The 18,195-nt window shown below is 45.3% G+C and overlaps 1 protein-coding gene across 1 annotated transcript in view; it reads right to left on the bottom strand.

Moving 5' to 3' along the window:
* Nucleotides 1–7,974: 7,974 nt before the first annotated feature.
* The window catches only part of pdlim4 (PDZ and LIM domain 4), a 30,241-nt gene continuing 20,020 nt past the window's right edge, over nt 7,975–18,195 (bottom strand). The window contains exons 4-7 of the mRNA XM_080833996.1: nt 14,607–14,863; nt 12,859–13,016; nt 10,656–10,797; nt 7,975–9,372 (exon numbers count right to left, since the gene is read on the bottom strand). Coding sequence (XP_080690122.1) covers nt 9,168–9,372; nt 10,656–10,797; nt 12,859–13,016; nt 14,607–14,863 — 762 coding nt within the window. The 3' untranslated portion in view covers nt 7,975–9,167. The remainder of the gene's footprint in view (nt 9,373–10,655; nt 10,798–12,858; nt 13,017–14,606; nt 14,864–18,195) is intronic.

Genomic DNA, 18,195 nt, shown 5'->3' with positions numbered 1-18,195 from the left:
GTAGGTACTGTACTTCAACAACTTACTGCGTCACTGTGAATTATTTATATGCGCCTTTGCGTCATCACATTCTGATTGGTCACTTTTAATGACGCGTGTTTCCGCTAACGATTCACGTACTTGGGGTATATTCTTCCTAGTTGTCTTTCCTCAATTCTTTATGGTAAATCGACGACGTGACATCTATGTCCTTTTCAACAAACTTCACTGAGGTAATTATAAGAACAGACACGTTTGTTATCCACAAATCATCAAAGGATAAAAAGTGTTCAAAAGCAGTAACTTAACACCTGGTAGTGCTGGCATTGTGGCATTTGCGACCTTGCAAGGCCTCACACAACACTCACCTGACCTCAACATCAGCAATGTGGTAGGCCAATACCTTAAGAATAATTTAGTTTGTGTTGTTGTGCAAACACACAATCCATACGAGACACAAAACACGATTACGATTCTTTCTGAAAAATACTGGCCCCCTTCAATCTCATTAGGATATGACGGCTTGTTTTTTCAGGAAAATGTTTCAGTTGATGAAAATTCCAGTGATCTGGGCCAACTGAACTTTCTGATAGTAGCAGAGGTTGGTTGGGTAAATGAATAGGGATAATAAATCTCCGCATTCCCACTGTCAGTTCATACATTTAATATAGTGGGAATAGTTTTCACCTAAAGCCCTGCTTTTGCCCTGATTGTGCAACAAACCCATTAATATTAACCTTAAAAGCTTACTCTGTGTACCACGAAGGGTTATGCTGAATAGTGGTTGTTTTTCAGCACTCCAGTGATTTAACTAACCACAAAATGAATCCTCTGGTCATCCCATTTGATTGTCATTTAATTTGTAAAAGTAGATGTTTAAAATCTTTCACAGAATAATTCAAACTCACATTTATTGTCATCCCCGGTGGAAGGAAAAAACTATCTCAATGATATGTCATATCAAGAACTTTTTCAGAATCAAGCCACTAGGTGGCTGAGTTGGAGCACATTTACAAGGGTTCAGCAGGCGAGCACAAGGTATTGAGGGGTCCTGTAAACCATAGTGCCTTAAATATTAAATGTTTTCATAGCCTTTTGTTACACTTTCCTTGTATGGATATAAAGGATCATGAAACACAATCACATTATACGATCCTATTATAAACTACCTACTACAAATGTCCTTGCGTCCTTTAAGTGAATTTAGCAATGCAACATACACAACGCCTGTGTCATGGCCTATCCTTCATGAGCCACTAGGGGATGTGCATGCAGCCCATATTCATCACCACACATCCCATCTCAACAGACAAACACAGATAAGTTCTCTGCACACCAAAACCACTAGACACAGGAACAGTTTTTTCCCCCCTTGCCGTCACTCTAATGAACAGTTGAAAAATTATTATATTAAATTATTTTATTAGTTATTATATAATATATTATATTTATCTATTTTATCCTAAACTGTTGTGTTATACTGCATATTTTCAGTTTAAGTACATTGAGAGCAACTAATCTCTGTGTGTCCTCTCTCTAGCTCACCTGCGCTAGCAAAATCAATGTGTCTGCAGCTCAGGGCTCAGACAAGATACAGCACTCGGGTCGGGTGGGAAGTGAACACTTAAGCCCAGATGAAAAGTAATGGGGGAAAAAATCCAAGCATTCCATGCTGAGATTCAACTTAAACAGTATATGAGCCAAGCACTGTTTTTAAATGATGATCTAAAGCAGCTTTACATTAATAATATAAGGTGATGTTGTAGTGTGTTGTGCATAATGTATTATCCCGGCATGGATCCACACACATGCTTAATAGAGAACTATTACCGTGAACCTATCCAGTCCGCTGGACAGATATTGCTTAAGTCGAGATATAATAAATGTCTAGTCTCTTGAAAAAAAGGAATTGTGTTTACTTCTTTCCCAGTGTCAAGGTTTATCAGACTGTGATTTGGCAGACACAAACCAGGTATTCCATGCCAAAGGTTACTCAGTGGTCAGTAGATTTATGTGCAAAGCATGCAGCAATAGACACATTTCTGTCCAAGGTTGCACCAAGAGCTTTTTCCTGCCATATGTCAGACCTTATCGGTTTTCCAAGCACCAAAATGAAATGTGGAAGCCCGCCCTCTCTTTTCCTCACATCATCCTTGTTTGTATTCCTTTCCTGTGGATGCACAGATAAGAGATTCAAGGTCCAAAAAGAAAGTTTATGACCTTCCTTTACAAAGTCAGTATGGAGAATTTATGAATCCTTATTAAACAAAAAATAAAAGTGTTTACACATGTTACTGCCTGTGCAAAGAAATGTATGATTATTAAAGTGATCTCTGTAGTGAATCAGACAGGGACGTGACAACTGTACAGAAAGTATGATTTGTTGTCTGAGTAACTTGCAGGCCTTCTGTTTTTAATTGTGCTGGTATAAACAGTACTGGTATCTTCAAAGACGTTTTTTTTTTAATTCATGCAACCAAAACGCAGCATCAAGCACCACAAATCTATACGATCTCGCTTTCATTTGAACAAAGAGGGAGAGTGTGTTTCTTTTGAGAGGCACAGTGTTATTACTGTCAAACAACGATGCCATTAAAATCACTTGGGTAAGGTTCACTGAGTCCTCCTGTTTAGAAAAGTTGGAGACTAATCAGTCAAGAGTTAGTTTTAAGCTATATGTGGTAGTGTTGCCAGCCAGTGTAGGCACACCCGTGGCCACCAAGCTCTCAGTGCCCGTTTCAGCCTGGCGTCAGCTAGATGCTGGGACATGCGTTAGAAAGCGAGACTCGGCTGGCTGACACACTTGGGTGTGTCAGGCGTGCAATCACTGGTGACCTCTGACTGCCTCCCACTATCGTAATCAAAACCGCAACGTTCGCAAATATGAAACACAGCTCATTCAGGTCATCTGCAGTGCAGAGCACAACATTAGACTCTACTCTGAAATTTTCCAATCTTGATATTAAGACCCTGGCTCTGGACCCCTCGACCAACTGGTATGCAGTCTTCGGTTTCAGCACTGGAAATTCACATTGTTTTGCCATTTTCTGTTGATTGACTTGATTTGATGTTGAGGCAACAGAGGAAGAGATATCAAAATTGTGACCAAAACTGTTGAAACCGGTAACAATGCCCTTGCCACTAACACTTGAGGTGTTCATGGTCAAATGTTGTAGCTTTTGTCTTATTAGAAATGTAATTCACCCTACTGAATAGGCACAGGAATAAGGGAATGAGGGGGGGGCACTTTTATTTCTTGTCATGTTTTTTTCCTGTTGCCAGTGCACCCCAAATCAGCAAACTACAAGTGACATCCACTCAGTCACCCTCCAGTTTGACCAGGGAAGACATCAGGAGGAATTCAAGAGGGGTTTTCCAAAGTGATTTGTATTTCTTTTCCTATCAGTTAGTGCGCTAAGAGGCTAATGTATGCCCTCGGTGTGCGGAGCACCTTGTTCCACCAGTTGATCTTTGGGGGGGGGGGGGGGGGGGGGGGTTCAGAGCACCCTACTGAAAGTCCCGTGGTCCACACTGAAGTGCTTTCACACGTTCCCCTGCTTCCTGAGTGCATTCACGTTGGAATGCCAGAAGGATCAGAGGACACAATGCACACCAACCTTTGGACGTCCAAGAGCAACGAGGCGCGATACAATCAGTAGTGACAGTGAAGCCTCAGTTAAAGTCTTCAGTTACAACTTGGCACTGGAGATGACAATGGGAAACTCATATTCATGGCAACAAACTCCAAGGTTGCCAAGTTCACTGCTTTCATGTGAGTTTATACCAACTCTTTAAAGCTTATGTTCCAGTTTATTCTCAGGGCAGAGGGTCTACTCTGTGTGATACTAGTTGACAGATAAACGGGGGGGAGGAAAAGTCTCCTCACATCTGCAAAAGCTATGTTCAGTAGATATAGGTGCACATGTGAGTCATTCCAGAAATTGTTCATCTGACACTATTTAGACTTTTAAGTGATGATACAGTTACATTCTGTGGGCTACTTTGTCGCCCAATTGGCACTCAGTAAGCTGTCTTTGCACAGCATATCACAGCCAAGGCCCAGCTTCTGTTCCTCCGTACCCTTGGCCAACTTCCTCTCTGACTCTTTCTCTCTCTCTCCTCTTCCAAAGCACCTTGCTTCAACCCAGGAGCCCCCATCTCACAATGACATCATCCCCTCCTGTGGGTCTAATATATAGATTTGGTTTCTACCAAGCGCTGTTTAAGAAAAGCAGGCACATCTGCACATGACTTTGCTATTATGTCATATCCACTGAACTATAATTAAACTACCCCAAGCAATTTCAAGAGGAGCTCTCAGGATGAAACGAGGCCATGGGTGGCTGTTCTGAAAGTGGGCTATAACCAAAGTAGCCTTTTTCCATTTCATGAAACTTTATACCGTGGCTAGCATTTGAGCTAGTGCCAAGGAGGGAAAAAATCACACAAGGCTTTCCCCATGGCATAAATCAAACTGGTAAAAGAACTTTTGCTCATCTGTGGGTATATCAGTTTCTTTTTTCCCACATTTTGAGCTGTGAGCGATCTTACACCCACTAATTAAAATTTCCAACGACACTTCATCTGAGGTTAACGAAGGTGACGTGTCACGCAGAGCCTCTCGAGCTGAAGGAGATCTGGCACTGGTGCTGATAACGTTAGTGTGCGCTCGGCGTGCAGCACTCAGCACTCAGCACTCAGCGTGGGCTGGTGGAGGGCCAAATGTGTGAGGGTTTTCTGTAACATGGAGATTTCAATGGCTGCCCACTGCATTTAAGGGGAGAGGAAAGTTTCCCTTTTAGTGTGGCCAGGGCATGAACTCTCCAGAGAAAGCCAAGGTTTTGTCCTCTCTGAGCTGAGAGGGAGGGCAGGCTGTGTGTTTGACAGGCCGCAGGCAGCAGTGGTTCCCACTGCTCCACTTCCCACTGGTGGCACTCCACACACGGTCGCCATGGACACAGAGGAAACATGCAGGCTGCTTTGTCTGGGGGAACAGAGAGACAATGAGGAAGCCATAACCGGAGAAGGAGAGAGAGGGAGAGAGAGATACAGAGAGAGCTAGAGAGTGAGAGAGAGTGATAGAGATAGATAAAGAGAGAGAGAGAGCGAGAGAGAGACAGTGAGAGAGAGACAGTGAAAGTGAAAGAGAGAGTGAAAGAGGGAGTGAGAGAGACAGAGCTAGAGAGAGAAGGCACGGGAGTGAGAAAGAAAGCGATTGAGAAGGGTGGTTTAGAGGAGAAAAGGGAGGAATGGATTGCTGTTCTTGTGCTCCTGCCAGTACATTGTTCCTCAGATCTTGGGCCTGCCCCTGCAGCCGTGTCAGTGTGGGAGCTGAGATGGACTTTCCTGTTTTCATGTCACCTCTCTAATGAGCTGGCATCAGCAGCATGTGCTGGGGCTGTGGAATCCACTCTCTGTCCAATAATAACGCCTCTAGTCTGATAACAGGACTGTGCCACGGCAACTCATACTACAGAAAGATCAAAGACACAAAGAGAGGGAGAGAAAGAAAGAGAGAGAGAAAGAAAAAGAGAGAGAAAGCCAGATATACTCCAAGTGAAATATGAGCATTCCAGTGAGCTGTACTTCCTAGATAGCTGTTGAATCTGGGAAGGATTTGGTCCGATCTCCGCCGAATGAGGACCAGGTCCGGTCCAGTTCCGGTCCAGGCTGCGCTACTATCTGGCTTGATTAACTACCCAGCCACGTGAGAAACCAGAACAAACGATGCACCCGGTGGTTTCCAGATATCAGGCTCGAATCTGCACTCGTCCGTTTGAAGTGAGGATGAATGGGTCTGCCTGTCAAGCCCCCACACCTCCTGGAGCATCTGCGCAGCAGCCACTTCTTTCAGTTTTACTTCTTCATTTCTCTTCATCTCCCTCGCACTCCCCCCTCCTAAGTCCATACAGCAGTTACTCCTTTCAGGTTTGTTTTCATAGTTCATCATAGTTTCATAGTCTTCCTCTTCACCCCCCCCCCCCCACACACACACAGACACATCTTCTCCTTCTGCCCTCTCCCCCTCTGCCTCGTCTTAAACCGTAGGCCACAGCAACCATTATTTTCAGTATCAGTTTTTATGTCCTCTCTAATTCACCCACTCCATTCCTTTCAGCCACTTAGCCCTTCTCAAATGAGACTGCACTCGCTTCTTTCAGACGGACTGTTTGTTTTATAATATCTCCCACCTCGGCCTGTACAGTAGTCACTCAGTTCAGTTTTATTGTACAATTTTTCATCTCATTCCTCGATCGTTTTCTTCCATTCCCCCTCTCACGCTAATAAAAGCTTGTTGTTGTTTTGTCCCTGTGAAGGTCCTGTGCTGTTCTGAGCCATGTTTGTCATGTCTGGGTTAACAGCAGAGCTGGGTCAGTCAGTCAGCTGGCTCTAGAGCAGTACTGGCAGCGTGGCCCTCTTACACTGACCGTTAGTGAGAGCAGTGAAATGTTTACCTTGCGACACAGCTCACTGTTTACATACGAAATTGAGATGTGTTGAAACAAAGGTAATACTTTCCATACAGTAGGCACATTTCTCTCTCTCTCGCCTCCGTTCTCTCTCTCTAGCTCAGTTTCCCAGAAACAAAATAGCCTGTGTTGGTGTTGCAATTTCCCTTCTTGTTTTCCCCCCTTTTTAATGATGCTTAAGGTTCAGAGTTACAAATTCCTGCTGAACACTGAATTATTTTATTCTGGGAAGACTGATGTCATGATGAAATGAATATTGGGTAAGGAACGTGTGTGTGTGTGTGTGTGTAAATGACGGGTTAGTAGCCACAGGCTCACACACCCACACACTTATACAGTGTGTCACAGATTTGGAAAACTTTACACACACAGGCTGTTTTCAAGGAAGGAACTCCAGGACCCATAAAAAAAAGTCCCACGCTGCTTGCCATGTCACCCCTGTCGTTGGTAAGTGTTACAGATGGGACCACCATTCAGGCCCGATTGGCTCTCCAGATCTCCATGTTAAAGTCTGGACCCCCGATATGAGCTGGCCCACATCTGGCGCCGATCTGGATTGTTCCGGAGTGAGCCGCTGCCTAGGGAGGGAGGCACTGTGTGAGCCACTTTCCCTGATGTTTCTGATTAAGTCAAGGCCACTCGTCATGCAACTGACAGCTCCCTGCACTTACCCTGAAATAATCCAAACTCTCACGTTACACACCACCACATCTTTTCTTCGGCCTCATGTTATTCAAAAACGCACGTCTGTTGCATGAACTTAAAATGCTATGACATGACAGTTGACCATGGGTGGACTGATGCATGGGGTAAATAAAGGCTAAGGATGATGGGGACGTGTTGATTTTAGAGTGCTTGAGACGCTCTGTTTGAAAACGTTATAGTCCTTTCACAAGCATCTTCTTGGCCGTGAATGAAAACAAGCGGTTCTTGTTACACGGGGCAATAAAACCACTAGCAGCGAATCTGTTGTGAGGGAGCAGCGATGTTTTTAACTCTGACAGACGCACACAAAAGGGCCTCAGATGTGGAGCGGTTCCTTGGCCTGATCCTGACCAAAAAGTTCATATTAACGAAGAAAAAAAACACTGTTTGGAAGAAAGTAATATGGATTTGCACTTAAGAACAGTCTTAAGAAATTCCAAACTTATGAAAATATTTGTGAATCCAGCCCCAGACCTACTATTTGACACAGCCCCCCCCCCCCCCCCCCCCCCCCCCCCACACACACACACACACTGAAACTGAAGAAGACTATCCCTGGACCAGTATCAAATCTGCGGTCATGGTCCGTCCCAGACCTATGGCCTTGACGTGACGGGGGGGCCTCCCCACCGAGGTCCTCACCCTCAGCGCTGTTTACTCAAAACGAACTTTGACTACTGACACAAATCTCACGGCTGCTGCACTAAAGCAGGAATGCAATGAAAACCGGTGACTGTGTAACACTGGAGGAGAAAAAAGGCTTACTTTTTCACTCTTTATTCAAATTACAAAAAAATGAACAGAAGAACATGTAGGCACAACAATAAGTTAAGAAATTCGTAAAGGAGTCGTCTACCTCGATCCGTTAGTGTTTCAACAGTATGCAAGCACAGAGAGAGCATAGTGAGCTATGGCACGTTACTGTTTGACAATCACAGTGGTACACACATTCATATATATACAGAACTCAAGACACAAAAATGACATAATTTACAAATCCACTGGCATCCTCTCGGCTGACCACTGCAAATATGCATTTGTTTTACCTTAAAGTATCACTTCAAAATGTAATTTTTTTGTTTCATACTTTTGTCCAAAAAAAAAGAAGGTATATTGGCCTCAAAAGATGCATGGCATGTTTTTGGTGGTGCTTTAAGAATTAAACAATTCATCTATAAAACTGAAAGTGGATTTGGTCTTTCAAACTAAATAAATCAATAATCTTCAAAACTGCCATAACCCACACTGACAGTCTCAGCAAACTGTGCCAAAACCCCAAAACAAATGAATATTGGTTCCATATGCCTCGTGGGTACGGAGGCTGGTGTTCAACATTTTCCAGGGCCCTGTTTTCTCTCCCTCTCTCTCCCTCTCTCTCTGTCCCTCACTCTCTCTATCTCTACCTCTCTCTCGGCTCCCTGTAGTGTTCTGTAAGGTGAGTGCTCCGTACCCAGGACAGCTTGCGATGGAATGTGCTTGAAAAGAAGCAATAAGGAAAAGTACCTGCTTTCACACCTCAACCTCTGACATATGCCTGCTTTAAGGATTCCACTCTGGGACAGACTGGTTACTTCTGTCCTAAGAAATAGGGTCAGTAAATAGTGTGTTCTGCAATGCTGCTCATAGACGCCATTCGTTCCCCGGCAGAGCAGCTGGCACAAGCGAGCAGAGCTCCACTCAATATTGAATATATTCAATTCTGACACTCTAATATTAAAATCAGCAGGAGTGAAAAACAGAGAGAGAGAGAGTCCATTAAAAGAACCAAAAACATAAAAACACCAAAATGAGAACATGATAGCTGTGAGCTGGAATAGGCTTAGATAGCAATCCTAAAACTGGCAAACACTCTCAATCTTTACTTTTCTTTTCTTTTCTCTCCTCTTCCTCTGTCTGTTCCGCTCTCTCTTGTAGTGAAGATGGCTGGAGGGCATACAGTGCATAGATAGGTTATTGCTGATTGGGGCTCTGAGGGGGGGGAGGGTCAGGTAAGTAGGATGGTTGCCGTGGGGATTAGACAAGTTCCACCTTGGAGTTTGGGTAGACGGCCACCACGTCGTAGCCCTCGGGCGGCTGCACCCGCGCCATGGCATGGGTCTCGCAGTAGAGGTTGTCCTCGATGAAGAAGTAGCCCTTCTGTTTCAGGTTCAGGCCGCAGTCATCACACATGAAGCACTCAGGGTGGTACAGCTTGTCTCGTGCCTTCACAATCGTGCCCCTGAAACACACGACAAACACAGGTCAAAGGTCACCGCGCTGACTGACTGGCGTTGCATTAAGCAAAATATATGCTACTCCGATTTCACAGACACAGGGAGTCAGACACAGGGAACGCCTCTCCGATTGTAACCGCTCTAACCGAGCACCTCGGAGTGGCTGTCCTGCGCCTCCTTATTTTTCTAACTATCCCGTACGAGAGCATCGCCGAGGTTTGTATAGTAGTATATATTAACTCTACTCATGCCTTCACTATAGTGGCCCCTGGAAAAGACACAACAAACACAGGCACCGCCGAAGGTCACTGACTTTTCGTGACAACTTGGATTATCCCATCAAAGAGCAAAATGTTTTATTAGCAACACAGGCTAAATATCTTTCCCTCTCCCCTGCTTGGCTGCCGTCTGCGGCGCAGTGGAGAAACAGTGTGTCATACGCTGGCTGGGAACTCCTAACTAGCTCTCCAGAGATGGGTCACGGCAGTGGGCTCCCTGTCGGCCTCTCCCGCTGCATGCCGTGAGTAAAGCCTCTCTGTTTCAGCCCCCGCGTGTTAAAAGGATCACAATGGACACATTGTGCTCGGTTTCCCCCTCCACTGCTTATGGGATGACATCAGCGACGCGCCAGCACTCCAACAGTTCCCGGGCGGGGATTTACCTTGACCTCATAGTTCCGTGGAAGAGAAGAAGGTCGAGGACAGATGGGCCATGATTAAAATATGATGACGGTGCCTTCATACTTCACCAGACTGTCAGGCAGAGGGAGTGTGAACTGTGAAGAGGTGTGTGGGACAAGCTCTGGCAGGATCGTTATGATTGGGGTCATAACGCTTGATTTGGAGCAACAACAGACAGAAATAAAAGAAAGCTAATCTCTCCTGAGGATTCTGGAGAGAGTTATGGGCATATTAATTAACTGCTTGTAAGTTATAAAGTTATACGTTATAAAGAAGGGAGGACACAATGGGAAAGTGCCACGAACATGGAAACTATTTGTCTTACACATCGTGCTAACAATAGTTGTGATATATTTATGTAATTTGTAAGGATAGGCGCGCTCTACTTCCAAAATAAAGGCGGTTTTGGGTGCGAGTGAAAGATTGCACTCTCAAGCTTGTCTCATTACTATTTTATTTCGACCAGTTTATTCACAGAGACGATTCGGCCTAAGCCGAAACAAGTCTGTGAATAAACTGTATATGTATATAAACAATATATGTTATACCACGGTCTCCTGTGTGTTATATTGTCTGAGGGTGTGTTGTCAGGGCTGCGCTGAACTCACACTATGCCGTTGCCACAGCGCGTGCACTGAGGGAGCTTCTGAAGGTTGGGCATCGGTGCTTGAGCCGGACCTCCCAGTTTGGGCAAAGGGGATCGAACAGGGGAGCGCATGCCCCTCATCCCTCTCTCTGTGGGAGAGACAGCTTAACACACACACACACACAAACGCACACACACGCACAAACATACGCGCACACACACACGCGCACACACACAAAGATTTAATGGAAGCTTGGAAACAGTATGTAAACTTGCCAAGATCTGTCTGTAGGAGAAATACCTGAGCACATGGAAACACACAAACAACGATATACATACTCTGTCAAAATTTGTGTGTGTGTGTGTGTCTGTGTGTGCCTGTGTGTGAGTGTGTGAATGCACACATGTGCTTGTGTGTGTGTGTGTGTGTGTGTGTGTGTGTGTGTGTGTGTGTGTGTGTGTGTGTATGCGCACATGTGCTTGTGTGTGTGTGTGTGCCTGTGTGTTTGTGTGTGCATTCATGTGTGCATTCGGGGGGGGAAGGGGGACTATATGAATGTTTTTCACATTTGCCTCCCAGTGGCTATAGCAGGTCAGTGTGCAAACACCACACAGACATTGCTCAACCTTGCGACGTAGTGTTACATGTCAGGGCACACCTAGAGAGAGGGCTGTGGGTAAATCTGGGCTTGAGACTGGCACACCACAGCACGCCCACGCAACCACATAAGAACAGGCATGCCCACTGAAACCTGCTGGGTTCTGTGAAGCTGCCAAAGGCTGGCACATTACCCTAAGAGGAGGCCAGCTGTTGGCATACAGATTGATTTCATGTGTGGAGTCTCCAGCACATGTGAATTAAGATTGCGGTGCTCGGCTCTCTGTGATTCTTGCTCGAGTCTCAGAGATGTTTGTTAGACATGTTCAACACCTCTAATACGGTTTGGCGAACACTTACATAGGTTCAGACACACAGAGACTCAGACAGAAAGAAACACATTTTTGTTGCTGCTTTCAATTGTCTCAACCCTGAGTGCTTTCACTAGTCTCAACCATGAGAAGCTTGAGAACCTGTGTGCTTTCACTCTTCTCAACCATGAGAAGCTGTGTGCTTTCACTCGTCTCAACCATAAGAAGCGATTAGAGACCATAAGAGTGTGACTTAGCATCACATCTTAGCTGGTGAAATACTTTCAGTGAAACGATGGAGGTCAGAGATGGAAAGAATGCCACTGCCTTTGGCAAACCTCTTAAGTACACACCACAACAATTTCAGAACTGCAGAAATTAGCTTTTTGCACAGCAGCATGTATAAGTACACGCGGTATTCATTATCCAAGGGGAAAATCCTGACACAGGGAATGAAAACAGCTTTGATTATGGCACTTGTCAAATCATCACTTTTTGAATAAAGTCTGTTTTTGTCTGCCGTTTTCATTTCATCTTTACATTTGTTTGGTTTTGCATCATGCGGACACAACCTTAAACAAAAGTGACAAAATTACTTTTCACAAGCATTCAATTAGAGGTAAAACTGGAAACTGTTTATCAGCCAAGAGGGAATCTCTATTTCAAAGCCAAATTTACCAAGAGCGCATAAAGGTGGAGAGAGTTCACCTCATTCACAGGCTCCCCTCCTGTCAAAGTCCAGAACCTGCAGTGAATTTTGTGAACTGCAAAACGTAGAACAGGGTCACAGAGAGAACCACACTCTGCAATGGACCTAGTTTTGAACCAGCATAGAGCCCTGCCAGCTCAGCACCAAACCTGGGTCTAGTAGCTATCTGTCAGTGGAGAGAGCCTTTAGAGAGGGTGGGACATTTAGGAGTTGTTTTGGAGTTGTGTGTTCAGGCTGGTTTCTCAGGCTTCTTCTCAACCTTTTAGAGGTTGGAAAAGGAAAGCTATACTTGTGTGCTTGTGTGGTTTTCTGGAACAAGTTGACCCACATAGCACAAAGCTCATTTAAATGACTTGTGAGAGACACACTGCGTCTTACGTCACAAACATAAATCTTAGTCAACATGGAGTCTGTATTTAAAGCATAGAAGTACGTGTGTGTGGGTGTGCCTGTATGCATTTGCGTGTGTCATATGTATTTGTGTATATGTAGGTATTTTAAACATTTGCAGTGTACTTCACAAGTTTAAAAACACATCCATCAAACCCCATAACCAGACAGACAGACAAGCAGGCAGTATAAGGAGGCAAAAACAATCTTCAATTACCTCCATCCTCTGCCTCAAGTATTCCCTGCAGGTAACGGAAAGATCCGGACTGTTTGGGAGCCGACACTGGCTCCTCTGGGTCCTGGAGCATCTTGTATACATCTGACTCTATGTCAAAGCCATTTCCACTGCTGGGAGAGTGGACCCTGGGTTCTGGACTGGAAAACACAAAGAGATGTCCAGTTTTGCTGCGGGAGGAATGTGCTTTGAGAGATTTGGCTTTCAGCACATCCTTCCCTTTAAGCTAAACAGTTTTATGTGACTAAGAAGGAGTCCCCCTACAATCTTCTTGGAACAAAGTTTTTGGATGATGTGGTTGTATACCCTGCTGGTATTACATCATACCCTTATTTCACTCTCTGATTCTTCAAGATATTTTTGCTAGAATAGTTCACTGAAGTCAAGATTTAAGTTCATGGTTTATTTACCCAAAGTCATCCCCCATCGGCCCTATATCTAACTATCTCATGCACACCATGCTGAATTTTCTCAGCAAGCACCATAGAGGTCAGAGCCATTTCACTCTAAACTGCAGGCCATGAATTACTGGAACCAAAAGCCACAAAATAACATCACGGTAATTATTCACCCTCATCGACCCACGCTGCAAAAATAATCCTCATCTCAAACACAAGCTTTCAAAGAACCCAAAGTAATTCCCTGTCAAAACTTTAATTATGTCTGAAAACAGACCCCTTTGGCTTGGCTCGGCTAGGCTCAGCTAGCGCTCTCAAAAAAGACTTCCCTGAGAAACTTTGGGAGATCTTTTCCTCGGTGCGTGGCAATATTTTGCGAGGTGATGTGAAATTCAGGAATGTGTCAGAGGGACCTGTCAGGGTGCACCACTGAGGGTTTGTCTTCGTCTCATTCTTCATGATGTCATGCTAGCCCGATAGCGTCTGGCTCTCAGAAGGCTCCGGAATGCATATGGGGCCTAGTTACAGTAAAAATGTCCTAACTGCTTGCTATACAGACCTAACAAGAGTGGGCAGTTATTTTGAATTTAGGACTGGGTTTATGCCATCCTATAATTTAGCATTCCTAACTTGGGAAATCCCTAGGTTAGGGATCCGAAGATAAGATAAGATTTGGTCTTAAATCTGATTAGGAAACATGTTTCTGCAATACCAAAAATCCTAAATGTCACCCTAAACTGAGATAAGATAGGATTTCTGACTGAGGAGGTGTCTGTAATAAGACCCGTGGCCTAAATCTATCACAGCTGAGCCAGGTCTGGGCCAGATCTGGGCCCAATCCGGTCCAAAGCCAGTTTTAGATTTGGGTCGGTGTGCTAGGACGGAATGACTGGGACGAAGACAAATGTTCCTGTTGAAATGTGTCTCGGTTCAAACAGAATGGTGCCGGGTTAGAGGTTTATCACGTGAAGCTCACAACCTCACCCTGCATGTGTAACCTGCGCTGTAACTTGTAACCAAGCACTCTAAGAAACTTTACCTGGACAGGTATAAAATGCTTTGTGTAGCTATTAGTCACTTTGTCCGTGGATGGCACATTGATTCTGGATTCTGGGTGGATTCTGACAACAAAGTGTTGCCAGTATATCATCAATGTACGAATCAGGGGCTAATACTGGACTGGATGTGCTGGATAACGCCTGGCATAACCTGCTGAGAGTTAATGCGCTAGGCTAGATAACAGCTACTATTGAACTTGATTCGCATAAGACCAGAGGCCAACCCTCTCCAGCAACAGCAGCCGTCACCTGTGCACAGACGAGCTGAGCTCACCTATCAGGGGACACCAGGCTGAGACTGGCCATGTGCTTGTTCATTGCCCGGTCACCGTTGGAGTAGCCGGAGTGGGCAGTGTTGGCACCGTTTGCTCCGTTGGCACCATTGGCAGGGTTGGCACCGTTGGCAGGGTTGCTGGAGTACAGGCCAGCCGGGTTATTGTACTGAGCACTGCTAGGCTTGGCGTTTCCATTGTTGAGTCCCATGTGCTGCGTCTGCTTCTGGATGTAGCCACTGGTGATGGGGCGAAAGCCCTGGATTAGCAGGAGAATGAAAAGGGACACAGTCAGTAACAATAATGAACTTCATCTGTGTGGTACTCGTCGAGCAGTGGGTGCAAAAAGCTTTGCAAAGTCCATGGGTAGCTGAGAAACACAAAAAAGTAAATAAAAACAGAAACAAAGTGCGTTTGAATATATGTTCCCCTTCATGGTCATTTTGTGTGTCAGAAAGCTCAGACTTCACAAGCAGCTTTCCGTGCAATCAACAGAACTGGGATAGACTGCTTTGGGACAATGATGTCATCTCTTTGGAGGAAATACAGAAGCAATGGGGGGAATAAAAATTGTGTGTGTGCGCGTGTGTGTGTGAGAGAGTGTGTGTGTGTGTGTGTGTTTGTGTGATGTGTGTGTGTGGGTGTGTGTGTGAGTGTGTGTGTGTGTGGGGGGGGGGGGGGGGGGTAGGGGCTTTGGGGGATGAGGAAGCCACCTGGCTAGGGTTTCATACGCTCGATAAGTTTGATAAATGTGTGTATACTCTGGTAACTGGAGGCTGTGACGGCATGTAAATATTTACTGCAGTGCATATGAAACTGTACATAGAGTCCCTTCTGAGCTGACCAGCTGCTCTCTCAACAAAGGCTGGATGTCACAGTCGACATACACACACACAAAACAACACAACAAAACACAGCACAACAGACAGACACAAACACAGCAAAACACAACACACACACAGCACATACAAACATATCACACAGACACGCGCACACACACACACACAGCACAAATAAACCCACACACACAAACAGCACAACACATACACAGCACATACACACATAGCACCCACACACGCACACACAAACACACACACACACAGCACAGCACAGCACAGCACAGCACAGCACAGCACAGCACAGCACAGCACAGCACAGCACAGCACAGCACAGCACAGCACAAAACAAAACAACACAACACAACACAACAGACACCCTGCACACCACCGCACAAAACACAGACACAAACACAGCACACACAAACACACACACACAGCACATACACACATAGCACCCACACACACACACACGCTATCAGCAATCAGCTGCACGGTTGCGCTGGTTAGCTACCTCTGGGGAGGGGTATACTGAGACTGACTTCCTGTGCTGCTGTGCGGTGAAGGCAAGTGCTGCCTGTCTGTAAATATTTTCCCTTATGTGGAGGGCCTTGTTTGGATATTTAGCAACCCAGAGAGGGGCACTTAGAGAGACAAAGAAGGAGTGATTGCAGTGGATTGTAACTTCATGCTACATTTGGGGTTGAGGGGGTAGTTGAAGGGGGGAGGGGGGGGGGGGGTAGTTTGCATGTCAGGCCACAGGAAGTTGGGGCTCACAGATTCTCTCGAAGACTCCAGTTATGGGCAGACGACCTATCGCGTGTCCAGACCACCCAGGCAAGACTCTAAATCAGCTGAAACATCCTCCCCTCGCTCGCTCGCTCGCCATGCCCCCCCGACCCGACACACACTGCTGACTCTGCTCTGTCTTCCCTCTCTCTTTACCGGCACTCAGTAAACCACCCTTTAAGTGTGCATCTATCGGTCTGCACACACACACACGTTTAAGTGTGTGTCTGTGCAGAATAGAGCTAGTCACGCTGCTGTGTGTGTGTGTGTGTGATACAGAGAGAGAGAGAGAGTGAGTGTGTGTGCGTTTGAGTTTATTAGTGTGTGTGTGTGTGTGTGTGTGCATGTGAGAGTGTGTGTGTGTGTGTGTGAAAGAGAGTGTGTGTACGTGTTTGTGAGTGTATAAACGCTGGCTCTGTATGCTTTGTTTGCATTTGTGTGATTTAGCATAACCGTGCACTGTAGGCTTGTGAAAGCAACACATCAGATTAGATCAGAGAGGGAGTGTGTGTGTGTGTTTGTGTGTGGTGTGTGTGTCTGTGTGTGTGTTGGTGTGTGTGTGAGTGTGTGTGTGTGTGTATGTGTGTGTGTTTGTGAGTGTGTGTGTGTGTGTGTGTTTGTGCGCGTATGTGTGGTGTGTGTGTGTGTGTGTGTTTGTGCCCCTCTCTCTGTGCTCCATTCACTCTCTCTTTAGTTTAGTACCCCCTGCTGAAGGCATTCCTCCTCCATAAAACCCTGCTAGTGTTTACTCTCCTTTCCCACCTCCTCATTCATGGCATGCAGGGTGCACCAGGAAACACCGAGAGGTCTCCTGCCATAGAAAGCACCGGACGCTTCTGTGCCATAAACAACACTAGTTCAGGGAAATGCCGGGAACTTCTGTGTCATAGAAAACACCGGAACAGGAAAAAGCAGGACACTTCTAGGCCACAGACAACACCAAGACCAGAACAGGGAAATGCCAGAAGCTTCTGTTCCCTAGGAAACACTGTGTCAGCTTCTTTCTTCACAACTTTGCGATTTCCTCCAAAAACAACCCGGACTGATCCATTTAAAATCTGTCACTTTATTAAACCAAACTCATATTAAACTATACTACACCAACTATCAACAGGTTCATCAAAACGTGCTGTAGTATCATTTTTATTATTAAAAAGCACGCAGAGCCAAAGCTTTTCCTTTGTGGTGTTTCCGCTCTGTAGCGCCTGCAGACACTGCACAATGTGCTGAAGGAGGCCTTCATGAACCCCGGGCCTGTGAAACAGATGAATTCATCCACCGTGACAGTGTCTGTCAGGAGAGACAAGGTTTCCAAAACACACAGATCTGGATAAAAGACGCTTTAATGCGATAGCAGCGCTGACAGTCCTGAGTTGACTCCTGTGATGAGAGAGGGAGCGACACAGCAGGAAGGAGGAGGAGAAGGAAACCAAAGCCTGAGCACACAGTTTTAGAACCTCAGGGTTCACCAAGGCCTGAGCACACAGTTTTAGAACCTCAGGGTTCATCCATGCCTGAGCACACAGAACAACAACCTCAGGGTTCACTGCACCGTTCATCAGGAAAGACAGGGTCCTTAAAAGTCCTTGAAAGTCCTTTGGATTTACTTTAATTCATCCCAATTTCCCCTGGATCCATGTTAATGTGTATTAAGAAGCCCTTAATTTGGAAAGGTTCTCTCTTAATTTCTCCTTAATCTGTTGGTATGCGGCAGCCAATGCGTTCATTAACCCTGGATCAGTGCACACATCTACTCAATGTTGCCTTGGAAACACCCTCGAAAATGAGGGGATATATGTTGTTTTAGAGAACAGGTAGCAGCAGTACTTTCCATGATGGACTGAAAGTAGCTTAGTACATAAAGATAGTATCTTTGTAGTATTTTTTTAATTATTATTTTAGCTTATTTTTTAATATGTTCTTTTATAATGCAATTTGCCTCTTTTAATGTCTTATTTTTCTATGT

The sequence above is a fragment of the Sprattus sprattus genome (genome assembly GCF_963457725.1).
Source record: "Sprattus sprattus genome assembly, chromosome: 1".
Taxonomy (NCBI): domain Eukaryota; kingdom Metazoa; phylum Chordata; class Actinopteri; order Clupeiformes; family Clupeidae; genus Sprattus; species Sprattus sprattus.
Note: the sequence above shows the minus strand (reverse complement) of the source record. Positions and strands in the feature narration are given on the sequence as shown.